The following is an 18,021-nucleotide window of genomic DNA, read 5'->3' on the forward strand; positions in this document are numbered from 1 at the left end:
TCAATGTGAAGAGACTTTAATGGCAAAGTGCACTGGAGAGTTAAAATGGTAATTTAAGAAAAAATTTAGTGGGAAAAAGGGAAAGAGCTGAATTGCCAAAATAATTTTCTTATCCAATTTTACATTTGCTTTCTCCATGTGCTACAATTATAGACACCTGATAGTTCCTAGTCTTAGACATAACTTGCAGCATCAGCCACTCTGCTGCACTTTAGATCACATTAGTTAGTGCTAGAGCCCAGCCCCATTTACATGGCATCTGACGAATGGTTAGCTGTGGCAGTTCTACCATAATGCCATTTTGCTCCAAAGAAATCCAGTTAAGTGGCTGTCCATGGCCCAGTAGTTTCACCTGAAATTAAAAACATACATGCAAATATTTCCAAATTTATCTCTTTATCTCACCCACTTTCTATTGGGAAGGACTCATTAGTAGTTCAAAAAAATATATAGATGAGATTCATTTTTACCTTTATTTAGTGATTCATAATCACTCCTCATCCAATTAAGTATATGTATCTTGCCTCTATATTCTTGCTTCTGTTTTACTCTCAAGAGGGAAATAAAAGTGTGCAGGGGTTGGGGAAGGAGAATTTTCAAGGCTGAATGGAGTGTCAGAGTGGAGAAAATGCTAAAGAGAGGATCAGGAGCAGAAAATGGCTCTGAAACAAGAGTCTGCCCAAGTATCTACTCAGTGTTCCCCAGATTTTCTAATAACCTCCAATAGTCAATAATACATATATTTGATCAATTATTACTGTAATTATTTTATATCCTTAGTCTTACTATACTAAGCAAATTCAAATAAGTTCTCTACATATTCTAGGGTTATTTTGAACCAAAACCTTTGCTTCTTAGGTGGATCAATATGAAAACAAAACCCAGGAGCTTTTAAATAATGATGTTAATTGGCACCAAAAAGAACATAGATAAAATAAAAATATAATCAGTGTCATACCTGGTCTACTAAGCTGTAATTAAACATTAGATTTGAACTCATCTTCTTTCTGCCTCATCAACCACACGTATTAGAAATGAAACGCAGAAAGGTGATGCAAGGAGAGCCATATGGACAATTCACCTCCAAAGGGATAATTTATTTTAAAAAAATAAGTTATAAGATATATCAGAATGAACTCAATGCCAGATGTGGTGGTTACAACAGTTAGATTAATCTCTAACTTTCTCCAAAATGTTTTATAAACATAAAATAGTAGAGTCATGACATCTTGTATTCAGATACGTTCTGGGGTGGGGTGTCAGAGAAAGCATCCGAATTCTAGTTTTATGAGAAGAATTATTTTGTATGCATGCAATGAACTTGAACAACATAGAATGACTGTAAAGAATAATGTCTATTTTACAGTGATATGCATAGAGATACTGTAGCTGCTTTATCAGCTTAGTTTTCTGGGAAACAAAAAGTTTCAAAGATTTTGACCAAACACTGTCATTGGTGAAATTCATTTTATTTTATTTTATTTTATTTTATTTTATTTTATTTTATTTTATTTTATTTTTTCAGAGACAGGCTGAAGTGGTACACTGATAGCTCACTGTAGTCTTGACTTATTGGGTTCAAGCAATCCTCCTGCCTGAGCCTCCTGAGTAACTAGGACTACAGGTGCATGCCACTATGCCCAGCTAGCTTTTAAAAAAAATTTTGTAAAGAGGGGTCTTGCTATGTTGCCCAGGTTAGTCTCAAACTTCTGGCCTCAAGACATCCTCCTGCCTCAGCTTCCCAAAGTGCTGGAATTACAGTGTGAGCCTCACTGCTTGGCTGGAGCTCATTTATAATTACTTTTATGAGGTATAAGAGAAACAGATATAAGGCTCCCCTTAAAGTTAAAAGTTATGTTTGCATCAAGATGTTCTAATCAGCAATTTAAAGGAACAAGATAAAGTTCCCTCTTACCACTGTTGACCCCAGAATAGCTTTGGGCTGGCCAAGGAACAGCTGTCCTGATGTGGGCCATTTAAGAAAAATGGCATATACCAATTTTTCTTTAGGCTTGAATGTGTACCTGGTTAAAAGAAAAAGATAAAAAGTGTAGTAACAAGTTACATCCCATGTTTCTCATTATTTATGGATCAGGAACGATCTGGAATTTTTTTACAGAGATACTTCCACAGTGTCGCCATTAATAGAAGGGAGGGAAAAATAGCCCCATGTTGGTATAAAAAAGCACCTTCCTCCCCCAAGACCAAAAAGAAGTTCTTGGAAGACAAAGATTTTGCTGAGATAGCATTCCTCTTCATCAGACTGCTCTCATGGATCTGAAAAGGGGAGGCAGATGAGCTAAGGGGGCAGGATGCAAGAGCTTCATGGCTTTTCATGTGTTATTCAAATTTTTATATCCATTCAACAAGACAAGATATGCATGTGTCAATTCTGTGCCTAGTACTGTGCTCAGTGTTAGAGTTATAATAAAAAACAAAACACACATAGTTCTTACGGAGCTTAGACTAGAGTGGGGAAGGCAAACACTAAATAATCACACAAATAATATGAAAGTGTGAGTTCTGATAAGCACTATGAAAGAAAAGGAAATTGAGAGATTGTAACAAAAGGATCTCTTTAGATTAGAACATCAGAAAGAAGCCTCACCAAGAACATGACATTTAATCTGAGACTTAAAAGGAGGATGAATGGGAACAAAGAAGAAGGTAAGGGAAGTATGCTGTAGACAAAAAAAAAAAAAAAAAAATGGAATTCATTCATTTATTCAACTACTCAACAAATACTTATTGAAATCTTAAAATGCTAAACACTGTTTTAGAGCAATATACAGCATTGAACAAAGTCCTTGTCCTCACGGGGGTTACATTCCAGTGGGAGAAATTAGAATGAACAAATATGTCAGGTGTTGATTAAATGCTATGGAGAAGACAAACCAGGTAAGAAGAACAGAGCATGCTAGGTAGGAAAGGAGGGGCCTGGGAGTGTTATTTTAAGTAGAATAGTCAGGGAAGACCTCTTAGAGGTGGCATGGAAGAGAACCATGGGAGCGCCATAGGAGTGCCACAGGAAAGTCTGGAGAAAGCCTTCAGACAGAATGTCAAGTGCAGGAGCCCCAGTGCAAGTGTGCTCTGCCTGTTGATGCAATAGCAAGGAAGGCAGAGTGGCTGAAGGAGAGGAAGTGGGGGAGGGTGATGGCAGATAAGATCAAAGAGGCGATAAGGAGCCAGATTTTGTAGGCCCTTGTAAGCATCTATGGGACCTGGCCTTCTCTCTGAGACTAGAAGCCATTGGAGAAATGTGAGCATGGGAGTGGCATTATTATTTAAAAGTATACTCTAATTGCTTTGTGGTGAATAGGCTAAAGGGTAGAAATAGAGACCTGTTAAGAAGCTACTGAAATAATCCAGACAGGGACAAGACAATGGAAACTAAAAGGATGAGGGTTGCCACAGAGAGGATGAGAAGGGGTCAGATTCTGAATATGTTTCAAAGATAGAGGATGATATCTGCTAATGAGTTGCCTGTGACTATAAAAGAAAGGGAAACTAAGGGTTTCAAGGTTTTGGGCCTGACAACCACCTAAAGGATGAAGTTACTGTTAACTGAGATGGGAAAGACCATGGGTGGAGCTAGTTGATAGCAAAATTTGAAAACTCAGGACTTCAGTTTTGGATGTACAGGTCTAAGAGGCTATGCATCCAAGTGGAAATATTGAGTCGGAACTTAATGAGGCTGGAGTTCAGAAAGAGGTCTGCACTGTAAATAGAAATGTGGATGTCATCAATATGGCATTTAAAGCCATGAAAATGGATAAGATCACCTGGGACATTAAGATAAAAGCGGTGGCTCATGCCTGTAATCCCAGCACTTTGGGAGGCTGAGGAAAGTAGATCACCTGAGGTCCAGGAGTTCGAGACCAGCCTGGCCAAACATGGTGAAATCCTGTCTCTACTAAAATTACAAAAAAATTACCCAGGCATGGTGGCAGGCACTTGTAATCCCAGCTACTCAGGAGGCTGAGGCAGGAGAATAGCTTGAACCTGGGAGACAGAGGTTGCAGTGAGCCGAGATCACGCCAATGCCCTCAAAAAAAAAAAAGAAGAAGAATAGAAATCTGAAGACTAAACCTCAGGGCACTTCAAGATTTAGAGGTTGGAAAAATGAGATGAAATCAGGAAAGGAACTAACTAACAAGGAAGAGCCAACAGGTACAATGAACACCAGGAGAGACAGTGATCAACTGAGGCAGACGCTGCCAGTAAGTTAAGAAAATGAGCACTGGGGACTCATCACTGGAATTGGAAAGGCAGAGGTTATTGTGGGCCTTGAGAAGAGCAAACTTGGAGTGTGGGGGTGGAAGCTCGACCAGAGTGGGTTCAAGAGAAAAACTGTAGCAAGGAATTGGACATAGCAAGTGAAAATTCTTTCAACATGTTTTACTACAAAGGAAAGGAGAGAAATGGGAAGGTAGCTAGAAACACAAGTGAAATTGAGTGAAAGGGGAGAATTGCCATAACAATCCTTGGGTGGATGATTTGCAATGGGATCAGGACACAAGTGTTGACCTTAAAACCAAAGGTGAGATAATTCTACATTGTATGTGTCTGGGTGCGTGTGTGTGTGAGTTTCCATAGTTATAGTTAGCTGTCCAGGAGCAGGCATAGATAAGTAGATCTTAATTTAAAGTTGATGTTCTGTCAAGTGAGTATGGCAGAGGGAGCGAGAGTTCAGGAGTTGGGTATATGCAATAGATTAGTTACGGTGACGGGCCACAGAATCTGTTCTGGATAAGGAAAAAGACAGAGAAAAGATGATAGGATTAAAAGGTAGTGTAATCCCTGGATTATAGATCCCTTTGGAAGCCAAAGTGCTGTGTGGAGTGAGCCAAAATACAAGAAGTCGTAGGTAGACGGCAGAATGCTTCAAACTGGAGCCATGGAAGGGGTGCAGTTATTAGTAATGCAAAGTCTAAAGTATGATTATAAAAGAAAGGGAAGTTAAGGACACCAAAGCTTTTGGCCTGACAACCACCTAAAGGATAAAGCTGCCATTAACTGAGATAGGGAAGACCGTGGGTGGAGCTAGTCTACAGCAAAATTTTAAAACTCAGGACTTCAGCTGTGGACATACAGGTCTAAGATGCTATGCATCCAAGTGGAAGTGTTGAGTAAGAAGTTCTACTTTGCATTACCGATATGACCTTGTATATTGATAATGCAAAGGAACAGGTAACAAAGGTCAAGCAGACAAGATCCCTAGAAGACAGGAAGTGCAGGTAATTAGAACTGTGAATAGAAATTAAAATCACTAAGAGTTATGTGAAGAGTAGTTCTGGGGACAGGGGCAGCAAGCCAGGGCTACTCTCTCGAAGGATTTAAAGGGTTGACCTGGGAGTCTGTAGGTGACTGCAAGAAGATGGGCATGATGAACCTGGGGGGAAGAAGGCTCCTACAGTGAGGAGGGAGAGTAGGAACACTCAGCGTCGGGGAAGTTGGTAGGAGCCAGACTCACAACTTTATAAGCCACATTAAATATTTAGCTTTTATGTTTATTTATTGAAATAAACACAATGGAATAATGGTTAATGATTGTGAAGTCCTAGATCAGATGCCCTCGTATTCAAATGTCAGTACAGAAGCAAATTCCAAAACCAGATTTGCACTATCCTCTGTTACATGAGAGCTTGGTATTGAGTTCTCATTATGGCTCCTCCCAGATCAACATTTTAAAACTCCACAATTATTTGCTCTGTCCAGATTGCCTTACTTCATTTTATTCAATGGGTTAATGTTTTAAGTCGTAAGTCAAGTAGATTGAAGAACAATTAGTCTAATTTTTCGGTTCCTATTTGATCAGGCAACTGAAAGTGAATTTTTAGAACTTCACCAATACTCCTCTTATTTTATATATGTTAAGAAACCGTATCAGAAACTGTCATATTTGTGGAATCTGATTCAGCAACTCCCTGACACACAGAACCTCCCCAAACTCAGAGAGAAGCATCTTCCCAGAACCCTCCCTATTTTGACTCATTTTTAATCTAACATTTTCTCTGCCTTTGGGTACCTTTGTTTGCAAATTTCATGGGATGCAACATCTGCAAAAGTTAGAATTTACGGAACTGATTAAACAGTAGTCTCTGTTTTAGACTAACCATTCGCATTTTTTCATTGGTCTGAACGGCTTACAATTTTTCTTTTTTTTTTTTTTTTTTTCTTTTTTTTTTTTTTGAGACGGAGTCTTGCTCTGTAGCCCGGGCTGGACTGCAGTGGCCGGATCTCAGCTCACTGCAAGCTCCGCCTCCCGGGTTTACGCCATTCTCCTGCCTCAGCCTCCGGAGTAACTGGGACTACAGGCGCCCGCCACCTCGCCCAGCTAGTTTTTTGTATTTTTAGTAGAGACGGGGTTTCACCGTGTTAGCCAGGATGGTCTCGATCTTCTGACCTCGTGATCCGCCCGTCTCGGCCTCCCAAAGTGCTGGGATTACAGGCTTGAGCCACCGCGCCCGGCCTACAATTTTTCTAAAAGCTGAGTACTTTCAGCCAAAATTTGTCCACCACTGGGAGATACCTAGAAATGATGTAAGCTTAATCTGATAAATAATAAACGTTCAAAAACATGCAAATTCTTCCTCTTCTCTTTATATTAGAGTAAGCTAAGTTTGGAAAGTGCTTTGTATATGTAAGAATTCATCCAATTTCTCTTTTTATCCTACTCTTCTTTATATGTGTGATAAATTTTAAATCTCTTCCTTTATAAAAGAGTACTTGGTAACAAGAATGACTTACCACACATCTGGGGTGACAGTGTCATTCTGGGATCGCCAGGTATGGGTTTCATAAATAGCTTCTCCATTGACTTTTAGCCAGGACCCCATTTGCCTCAGTCTCTCCTCAAAAACTACAGAAATGGTGCCATCTAGTGTGGGCCCAATATTCATCAAAAGATTTCCTCCACATGAAACTGTTTCTACAAGTTGCTACAAAATTAAGAATAAATGTGTTTAGATAAATAAAATAATTCCATATTTAATGTGCTAATATGTTGCATTTATATATTTATACATCTATATATAGTGACTACCTAGAAGAACAAACACAGGATAGAACAATGTCCTATATTTATAGGCCATTGAGCTACATAAGAAATAAATCCTATATGATCACACTATTAAGAATATTATGTTAATAGTCACCAGACATTTTACTGTACCTTCACCAATTCTCCAATTGTAAGATAGTCAGAGATTCCAGCTTCCCTCCTATAGCCCCAGGACAATTTGTCTATTGTCATGCAGTTTTCCCATTTATGTGGCAAAAGATGTCCTGGGTTATAACGATCACTGCAGGTATAGAAGCCACCGTGCTTACAAATGCTACCAGCTCCCCAACGATCATTGGTGACTACTGTATGCCGAACTGGGCTGAAATGAAACATACAGTTTTTTAAAACAAAAGGTATAAGCTTTTTATACAAAAAGAAATGTCCACTGAAAAGACTTGTAATTGAAATATAATTCTGAAAAGGGACCATGGCATAGTACAGTGGAAAGCCCATGGTTTTGAAGTCACAGACCTGGCTTGATTGGAGTTCTGACTTTGTCACTTTCTAGCTCCCAGACCTAGAGCAAGTTACCTGACTCCTCTGAATAATGAATTTCCTCATCTATGATTAGAACAAAAATAAGTTATGTAAAACATTTAGCCTGGTACCCAGCACATATAGCACTCATAAGAGTATTATGATTATTTTAAGCTCCCTTCCATATTGTAAATGATAGCCGAAACTGAATTTATACCCAAGACACTTTTCAATGATTCAGTGATCTCATACATGTAGTCTAGCCTTTCTCTTTCTCTTACCATTGTGCCTAATATTGAAAAATCTCAGAAAATTCAACTGTTGATGTCATGTGAAATATCCCCACAATGTTACTTATCATAGCATGTGGCACATTTTAGAGGGAAATCCACACCACATAGAGGGGACAGTTTTGAGTCACAAATTGAAGTGATGGCTCCCCATCTTTTCCCTTGGAAGGAGTACCTGGACACATTGCTGTTTTCAGTATCAAGAGTTCTTCAGAATATTTGTATTTGTGCCCTTTGTGGGCCCAGGAAGTGCAAGCAGAAGGTTGCCTGACTTAATAGCACAATACCCGGTGCTTTCTAGTGTACATGCAAATTTTGTCCATATAGTTTAAGCCTAATGGAGGAGTTTAATCAGAACTCCCTGTTCTAATAGGGCAGCCTTGAACATAGCAGGAAACAATAGGAAAAAACTGGAGAAAGGGAAAATGCTGCTGATGAAGGAAAAGAGGAGACAAACAAGGGTGACGTTGGCTGGGCAGCAACGATGACCAAAAGGTAAGAGGATAAAAAGCAGTCAGAGGGATTCGGAAGCACATAATTGGAAATAGTGATGAAGAAACAGAGTTGTCCCAGAATAGAGGCCATAAAGGACCAGGGTAGGAAAGAAAAAGGGGGGACCCCACAAAATTAACACCTTCAAAGTTCCTGATCCTATGATTTTTAGTCTGATCTTAAAATCAGACCACTGAGTTGTATTTTACTCCTGATTTATTTACCCTTGATTATGTTGAGTAAATACTAATATATCTAATAAGTATTATTTAAAATGATTTTCTCCCCCCATGCCACCAATGACTTAAAATGAAATATTTCAAGAGGTGAAGGAATGAAAATGTTAGAAATATATTAGGAATATGGAGGGTAACTGCAGCAATCTCATAGCATACACACCTTTCATTATATAGCCAGGCCAAGAAGCCTGTGCTGTTCCAGTATTGATCTGGCGCTCCTCCATCACCATCCGACCACAGAACCTCAGGCTGATAGTTGTTCACTAACTCGTAGAGCTCTGGCAATGTCTTAGAAACTGGAAATTGCCGCTTATGGAATGAACTGGATTCATCCTCAAGGAAGAGCGGATGAAACCATTCAAAAAGGGAATAGTACAGTCCAAAACGCAGGTCAGTTCTGTTCCTAATGGCTACCTCAAGTTCCTTGACAATGTCCCTCTTGGGCCCCTCATCTATGGCATTCCAGTTCCATGAATACTCTGAACCCCACAAGGTAAAACCTAGAAAATTATAGTGAAAACCCTTGTAAGCATGTCTATTTTAGTAAATTTTAACCCACACAAATGCCCAAACAAATCACATAGTACATGCGATGTATAAATACCTGCTCCTACAAATGATTGTTTTATGGCCATTTTTTCATGGCATATATCGTGCTTTTATATGAGAAGTGAGAATTTAAACAAGGTGAGACTGAGGTTTTTAAAAGCAACTTTTGGGCTTTATTACTGTATGGTCTGATCTATCTCCAGTATTTTCCCTCTTAGATTGTAAGGTCCTTGAGGGATCGCATCATGTCTGCAGTGCTCCCTGCTATGTCTTCAGCCAACTGCTAGCACAAGGAATAGCACAAAATAAACAATCAACAATAGCAGCCCACAACTAAAATGGGAACATATACATGTACCATGCTAAATGATGACTACTACTATTTATTATGAAGACCCTGAGATGCACTCCTGCAAGATTCTTAGTGTCTTCTAAACCAAAGTTTGAAGTCTGCTGCTTAGTTTTAGGATTGTTTATTCTATTATAGTGTGATTCTTAGAACACTGGTGATCCCTGTATAGCAAATCTCTTTTAGCCTGATTATTTATTTAACCAGAGGGGCAAAAAACCCTACTATTTCCCAATTGTTCTATACTTTAAAATATACTCACCACATGTAATGTCATCCTACTATAAAATCATAAGCTTGGATTTTCCTCTTTAATAAAATTACCCAAAAGCAAATAGTCTACCAACTATTTTCTTATCTTAGAGATAAGAAAAACAATGTATACTTTTATACAAACACTTAGAAGTGGTTTGTTTTTAACAGGAATTTGCATTTAGATTACTGGTTGTTCTATATAAAAATGTTAGAAGAGATATATAAACTGAAATACTTAAAACATAATAAATATGAAAGCCTCAAAAATTTTATCAGTGCCTGGACACTTAAGTACATTGTCACTATTCCACTAAAATCTAAAAGAATTTTTGAGAATAGACATTTATAAGGTACATTTGGTGAAACATTTTACTCTTGATAAATTAGAACAAGTCTAAGACTGACTCATACTTCGGAATTTTTTTTTTTTTTTTTTTTTTTTGAGACAGGTTCTGGCTCTGTCACCTAGGCTGGAGTTCAGTGGTGTGACCTTGGTTCACTGCATCCTCAACCTCCTGGGTTCAAGTGATCCTCCCACCTCAACATCTCCAGTAGCTAGGATTACAGGTGTACTCCACCACGCCCAGCTAATTTTGTCTAATTTTTCAGAGACAGGGTCTCACTTTGCTGCCTAGGCTGGTCTCAAACTCCTGACCTCAAGCAATCCTCCTTCCTTGGCCTCCCAAAGTGTTGGGATTATACTGCACCTAGCCTTAGATTCATTTTAATAAGCTTTTAAAAACAGCTCACTCTTGTTCCTGTCATGTCTATGGTAAGCTTCAGAGCAGTGTTGATACCTAAAGTCATATTCAAAATTATTCAACTTGACAGGCCCTAATGTCAGACAGTACTAAAACCACATGAGTCTTCATTTGAATATCACCACCATAAGCTCACACAGCGATACTCCTTCCTGAGCTTAGTATGCATTTTCCATAACCAATGAAAACATCTGACAACATGGGTCCCAGAAAATGTATAAATGTGGGCTACATCATCTCTCCTCACAGTTTGACTAATAATTTTTATTAAATAAACTCACTATGTATTGTTTTGTGCCATACAACTTGGGAAAGTTCCTAGACATCAGGAAATCAGCATGTTCTCAAGCAAATACACTTGATAGACATTCATCTCAGCAGGAGAAATATCTACAGGAGAAAATCATGAAGCTACCAGAATGTGGCCAAAGGGAAAATATCTTATGGTCATTCCAGATTTTTTGTGTTGGTTCTCCTCTCCTATTCCCATCCCATCCCTGGAGAAAACAATAAGGCAAAGTTTCTTTTTTTTTGAGACAGGATCTCGCTCTGCCACTTAGACTAGAGTGTAGTGGCCCTATCTCCGCTCACTACAGCCTCAAGCAGTCCTCCAACCTAAGCCTCCCGAGTAGCTGGGACTACAGAGACACACCACCATGCTAATTTTTTTAGTTTTGTTTATTTGTTTTTGTAGAGACAGGGTCTCATTATGTTGCCCAAGCTGGTCTCAAACCCCTAGGCTCAAATGATACTCCTTCCTTGGCCTCCCAAAGTTTTGGGATTACAGGCATTAGCGACCACTCCAGTGCAAATTTTTTTATACCAAGGCAAAGATGATCATGCAAAAGAAACTAATGAATTAACAAGCAATTGGAACAAAAACAATTTGTTAATGCTTCCCTGGCCTTACAAATACTGCAGTGGTAATGGGTGGAATCCATTCTATTAAAATAGGACTGCTGTGTGGGGGTTTAGATATTCTTCTACCACCTCTGATTATTCTGGGAACCATTACAGTTCCACAATCCTTTTCCCTCCAGGTGATCTGGGTCACTTTCGTCACTATCAGTTCATCCACTATTTGCACAATTTGGCCATCTAAGAGTTGGCTAAAAGTGCAGCCAGGTGTGCCGTAATGATGCAAGACTATAGCAGTATAACCCCCATGATGCATTCACAGGATGCATTACAGAGAAAGGGAAGGAAAGAGTGCAATTCCAATGATGAACTTTGACTTGCAACCCACACTCCCTTCAACAAACAGCTTTACGTAAATCTTGGAAATATTGTTCAAAATACATGTGCCAAAATGTGACCATCTTTCCTCTGTTATGTGGAGGGTATGATCCTTTCTGTATTCCTAACATCTCTCAATTTGGGTTGAAAGTGCAGTCCCTTAGTTATAAACAAGTGCCAGTCACCACTTATGGTTGCTCCTGAGAGAAAATTAGACCTTGTGTTAGTTTTTTCTTCCAAAAAAAATAATTTTTCATTTCTTAACCATTGTCAGCAATTTCCATATGCTGGATTGACTTACCTTCATGATGTTTGGAAGTTAAGACAATGTATTTGGCACCAGAGGCCTGAAAAATATCTGCCCACTCGTTGGCATTAAAAAATTTTGCTGTAAATAGTGGTCCAAAATCTTCATATTTGAAACTAGGAGGGTAATTATCTTTCATAAATTCCACATACTTCGGTATCTTTTCCTTTTGCCAATACCACCTAAGGGGAGGAAAGGAAAGAGTGCATAAATAGCACATACACACACATTTAAAAGAACTGCTCCAGCTACCCTTACCATTTACCTATCATGTAGATACAGTAGGACCCAGATTCTCTTTCTCACTTCCCCATTAATTTGACTTGGCTTTAAAGAAAGCTTATGCAAACTAAAACCCCCTCTCATTTTCCACCTATCTCCCTGTGATATCCACTCAGCCCATAAACTAGAGCATTCTAGGCAACTCAGCTACCCATTCTCTCTCTTTTTTTTTAAGACAGGGTCTCACTCTGTCACTCAGGTTGGAATGCAGTGGTGGAATCATGGCTCTCTGCAACCTCGACCTCTTGGGCTCAAGCGATCCTCTCGCCTTAGCCTCCCGAGTAGCTGGGACCGTAGGCACGTGCCACCACACCTGGCTATTTTTTTTTTTTCTTTGTAGAGATGTGGTTTCCATATGTTGCCCAGGCTGGTCTTAAACTCCTGGGCTCAAGCAATCTTCCTGCTTCAGCCTCCCGAAGTGTTAGGATTACAGGCATGAGTCACCATGCCCAGCCCCATTCTCTTTTAATACTTCACTTTTAAATCACAACATGTAGTATGTGTCTTTACACATTGTCCTTTGTAACATAAGCGACTAGGGCTTCTAAAAGGAAGACTACATGCCTAAAACATAACATGCATCTATTATATTCAGTAGTAGAGAACACTTTGGAGGCACAGGACAGAAAGGGAAGCAAAAGTAAAATTAAGAAGATGCTGTTATTTTAATAAATGGACTCAACCTTCAACAATTACTTGCTATATGCATTCATTCTAAGCAATGGTATATTGACCCTAAACTGTGTAAGCAAGACTTCATGAGGAAAAACACATCTACACATTTTAGATAAACACAGCAATAACTATCCCCATGAAATAGATGCAACTCCCATTTCCGACCCACCTCCTGCTTTTTCTATCTCTTTCATATGAGTACTTCTACAGGATAAGCAAATCCATAATCAGCACTGTATTTCCCAAGATGATCAGGAGACTCTTTCTGCTAAGAAGACATAATTGAAGGGCATACTATGTGGCAGGCACGTTTGCCTGCCCAAAAATCATATTTACCTAATTCCCAGCTTCCACTACAGCTACGACAGGGATGTGAGATCCATGCTGGCCAAGGGAACTTGAGGAAAAGCCACACTTCGGGGACTGTGGAACTGGTTTCCCTCCTAATGAAAAGAGACACTGGCCTTCCTGCCTTTGGCCAAGGTTGTGTGAAGTTATGGTGCCTGGCTGCCATCCTGTGACCATGAAGGAACAAGTCCCCAGGCTGACAGAAAGAGCCTATGTCTTTGACTTCATCAATGAACCAACTACCTCTAAATTTCCTGTTATGTGAGATAATAAGCCCCTATCATTACACCTTTTACTTGGGTTTAAAATCCTTGAAGCGTTTTTATTATTTATTTATTTATTATTGATTAATTGATTGGTTGAGACAGGTCTTGCTCTATCACCCAGGTTGGAGTGCAGTGGCATGATCATACCTCACCACAGCCTTGAACTCCTGGGCTCAAGCAATCCTCCCACCTCACCCTCCTGAGTAGCTGGGACTATGGACATTACCTTTTAAACTGAACTGCAAAAGAGAAACTGTGACATTTAGAAAGTTGAACAAGAATAAGGAATTTCTCCTAGCATCATCTAATTTGAACCTGCACTCTCCCCTACAGTCAGGACTCGAATTTCATGCTGAGAGATGAAAAGAGGCATTTATGGTAAAGAGTCCATCATTTATATTTGGTTTTTAATAGACATTTAGAACAGTCACACATACTCATCTGTACTGTTGATTCCCCAGAAGTCAAATTGAGAGTGAGGAGCAGAGGATACAAAGGGAAACCACAGATGATTGAAGAATCTTCCACAGGGTTAATGCATTTCCAGATCATCAGGAATGTGTTCTCTATTTTGTTTAGTATGAGAAGTATCTTTATTGTTCCAGGTCAAAACAATCATGGGTTTGTTTGTAGAAAATGAAGTTACTCATAGCAAGAATAAAATGACTCAAAACTAGCTGTTTTATTTTGGCATAGTACTGGTCTCAGTTAACAAATATCAAATCCTCTACTGGCACCAATATATCTTCACCTAATCTTCATGGTTGAACAAAATGATAATATAAGATACAATTTAGGGGGAAGAAAGTGTGTTAATTATGTACCACACTAATTTAAAACATTTCCAAAATAAACTCAAGATTCATTATAGCCCAAAACATGCAAATAAAGATTTGTAACATCTTTCTGAAGTAGCTATGTTTTGGCACAAGAAGAAAGAGTCTCTGTTTTATAAGTTGAATTATTTAAAGTATACGAATAATTCTCCATAGCTTACCCATTTTTATTTTTTACATAAACTGACCTAACAATAAGAAAGGTTACTGGTTCCAGGTAGTCTATCTCTTTGTAATGAAAGGGTTAAAATATGCTATTCTGGCATATTATTAAAGGTAAAGAAACTCAAAAAATAGCAGGTGCATGAAGAGCACTTTGACTTCTGTGCTGTTTCTTAGGACAGAAGATGAAATTCCAGTATGAAAGGCACTCTATACTGGAAGGAAAAGCAACATCCTAAGCTTCAAAGACAAGAAGTCGAATACTGTAAAGACCTTGCTAAAATTCATTTTTTAAGCCTCGCCACACAATTTAATCCTACAATGTCAATTAAATTCTTGGACCCAGCAGAGATCGTAACAGAATGGAGGTGTAATTTTTCTACCCCTACAGTAGAGCATGGTACAGTGTATACTATGTAATGTTATTATAATTTATAGTTCATACTCTGTATTGTGTCTACTAAATATAGTATGTTAATTTGGATGTATACTATTTATGTAGTATATAGTTGATTCAAATAAATACTGACTGTTTAATGATTCCCTTATTTTACTTAAGAATATATTATGTGTCCCAAAGTCCTGGAATTACAGGCATGAGCCACCGCGGATCACCTGAGGTCAGGAGTTTGAGACCAGCCTGGCCAACATGTTGAAACCCCGTCTCTACTAAAAAATACAAAAAATTAGCCAGGCATGGTGGTGTGCGCCTATAGTCCCAGCTACTCGGGAGGCTGAGGCACCAGAATCGTTTGAACCCGGGCAGCAAAGGTTGCAGTGAGCCGAGATGGTACCACTGCAGTCCAGCCTGGGCGACAGAGTGAGACTACATCTCAGAAAACAACGACAAAAAAAGAGTATATTATGTGTATGTATCTATATATGCACACAAAATATTTATATTTTGAAGAACTTAATACTTGTTGCATTTAGTTAGAAAAAACATGTGCAACAGTTTAAGAAATTACATGCACATTTTCACATAGATCTCAAAGTAAAATCTAAAGCACAGATATTTGTGTAGCGCCTTTCATACGGCAAACGATAATTGGGTTGTGTTAAGAGTACCATTCTAGAACCTCTTTAAAAAGTTCCTAGAGCCACACATGGGTAACACGTTAACATTAAGTAGCCAATGGTGTTCAATGAACTCGTTTCACATACTCATGACTATGTTTTAACCATAACTTCATGGCAGAACGACTGTAAATTGGCAGGGAGCAGCAGAGCAACCACGGGCCATTGTGCCTGAGTCACCGCTCGTGGGAGGCCCCTGCACAAACTGATGGATGTCTGTAGTAGCTCGATGTTGTAGTGTCATAACTACAGCTTAAAATGCGCAACTATGAAGAAGTTGAAGAGTCAAGTGTGTCTGAAAACTCTTACAGTCACACGGAAGAAAAATTCTCTGTTCATCAGCAGAACTTAGGAAAGAAACCACATATTCGATACCCGGAAGTGCCAAACGCAGGTAAAGCAGTGGAAGGTGAAACCGACGAGGGTGCAGGCAGCACCAGGCGGCGAACCTGGCCCGCTGGGTGGTGGCTGGAGACTGCGGGTGGGGACAAAAGCGTGGCAGAGGAGTCAGAAAGGAGCGCACTCACCAGAACCACTCGCTACCGAAGCTGGGTACGGAAAACACGCCCCAGTGGATGAAGATGCCGAACTTGGCCTGGTCAAACCACGCGGGCAGCTGGCGGGCATCCAGGGACTCCCAGGTGGGGTCGAAGCGCGTGGAGCTGTGGGCAGGGCTCGGCGGCGGCTGCAGCAGCAGCAACAGCAGCAGCGGGAGCGCGAGCCCGCGGAGCTCCCGGGGCCGCATGTCCCCGCGCAGGCCGGCTGTCCTCTCTGCAGGCTCCCGCGGCCTCGCGAGCGCTGTTCTTCCGTTTCTGCTGCTGAGTATGCCGCGCCGCTGTCACCTGACCAAGCCGGTCTTGGAAACCGGCCACCCTTCCCCCTCAGGGGCGGAAGTGGCCACTCTCCCGGGCGTTCCGAACGACCCCAGGAGGGCTGCATCGCTCAGCATAACTAAGGAGGCCAGCATTATCCCAAAGCCAGCTGCGAAGGCTTTGCTAAGGCTCTATTCGCTTTGAGGGGAAAATATGAGTCTGAGTCAGGGCCCTATGACCAGCGCCTCTGCCCTCAAGGAGGCACGACCTTGCCCAAGAAACTGCCCAAGAGGACAACGCCACCAGCCCGCCCTGGTGGCTGCTCCACACGTCCGAAGCGTGGATGAGAAGGTCAAGGCAGGAACCTCAGTCGGGTCTCGCCATAATGGAAAGCAACCTAGATCGTTCTCAGCCTCTGTATCAGCTCCCAAGATCCTGCATGTTAGAACTGTGGCTGTCAACCTTGAATTTGTATCAGATGAAATTCCAAGAGCTTCAGATTCAGCAGTTAGGGTGCGGCCCAAGAATTTGCGTTTCTACCCAGTTCCTAGAAGATTCTGATGTTGGGCTGGGCGCAGTGGCTCACGCCTGTAATTCCAGCACTTTGGGAGGCCGAGGCGGGCGGATCACGAGGTCAGGCGATCGCGACCATCCTGGCTAACATGGTGAAACCCCGTCTCTACTAAAAATACAAAAAATTAGCCGGGCATGGTGGCGGGCGCCTGTGATCCCAGCTACTCCGGAGGCTGAGGCAGGAGAATCGCTTGAACCTGGGAGGCGGAGGTTGCAGTGAGCCGAGATGGTGCCACTGCACTCCAGCCTAGGCTACAGAGTGAGACTTCGTCTCAAAAAAAAAAAAAAAAGAAAGAAAAAAAAAGAAAAGAAAAAAAAAAGAAAAAAATTCTGATGTTGCTGGCTGGTGGGCCAAACTTTCCTGAGAACCACTGCATTAAACAAGGAGATGATCTGAGACAGGTGAAACCAGTGGAATGAATGTTTAAGAAACCTCCAAGCTTAGGGGAAAAAGCCAGCAATTTGGAATGATTGATCAAAAGGACATTTGGGAAGTTTATCTCCTCCACCTCTTTTTTTTTTTTTTTTTTGAGAGCCTTGCTCTGTCTCCCAGGTGGGAGTGCAGTAGCGTGATCTAGGCTCACTTCAGCCTCTGCCTTCCGGGTCCAAGAATTATCCTGTCTCAGTCTCCCAAGTAGCTGGGACTACAGGCATGTGCCACTATGCCATACTAATTTTTGATTTTTTTTTTTTCTTTTTCAGTAGAGACAGGGTTTCACCATGCTGGACAAGCTGGTCTCAAACTCTTGACCTCAGGTGATCTGCCCACCTCAGCCTCCCAAAGTGCTAGAATTACAGGCATGAGCCACCAAGCCCAGCCTCTCCTCCACCTCTTAAGTGCTTTCAAAGTAAAGCCACAATCCTCAACTGCTTCTGCCCACATGAAATTGTTACCCTTCAATGAGCCAATTCAAATACTACCTCTTCTGTGAAGGTTTCTGCCACCACCCTCCCCTCCCAGAATGTTGT

At 40.7% G+C, this 18,021-nt stretch overlaps 1 protein-coding gene and 1 long non-coding RNA gene across 5 annotated transcripts in view; one reads left to right on the forward strand and one right to left on the reverse strand.

Annotated features, from left to right (window-relative positions):
* Positions 1–16,798, reverse strand: FUCA2 (alpha-L-fucosidase 2). Its single transcript, XM_008006807.3, has 7 exons — positions 16,195–16,798; positions 12,016–12,203; positions 8,725–9,064; positions 7,175–7,385; positions 6,751–6,941; positions 1,916–2,024; positions 1–352 (listed from the first exon to the last, which is right to left on the reverse strand). The coding sequence occupies exons 1-7, from the start codon at positions 16,410–16,412 to the stop codon at positions 212–214; spliced, it is 1,398 nt and encodes a 465-aa protein (XP_008004998.2). The 5' UTR covers positions 16,413–16,798; the 3' UTR covers positions 1–211.
* Positions 15,319–18,021, forward strand: part of LOC103240248 (uncharacterized) — a 26,155-nt gene continuing 23,452 nt past the window's right edge. For all 4 annotated transcript variants that reach the window (XR_012095065.1, XR_012095066.1, XR_012095067.1 and 1 more), the window contains exon 1: positions 15,319–16,061. This is a non-coding gene — a long non-coding RNA (uncharacterized lncRNA). The remainder of the gene's footprint in view (positions 16,062–18,021) is intronic.

Source organism: Chlorocebus sabaeus, chromosome 13 (genome assembly GCF_047675955.1).
Source record: "Chlorocebus sabaeus isolate Y175 chromosome 13, mChlSab1.0.hap1, whole genome shotgun sequence".
In the NCBI taxonomy this organism is placed as follows: Eukaryota; Metazoa; Chordata; class Mammalia; order Primates; family Cercopithecidae; genus Chlorocebus; species Chlorocebus sabaeus.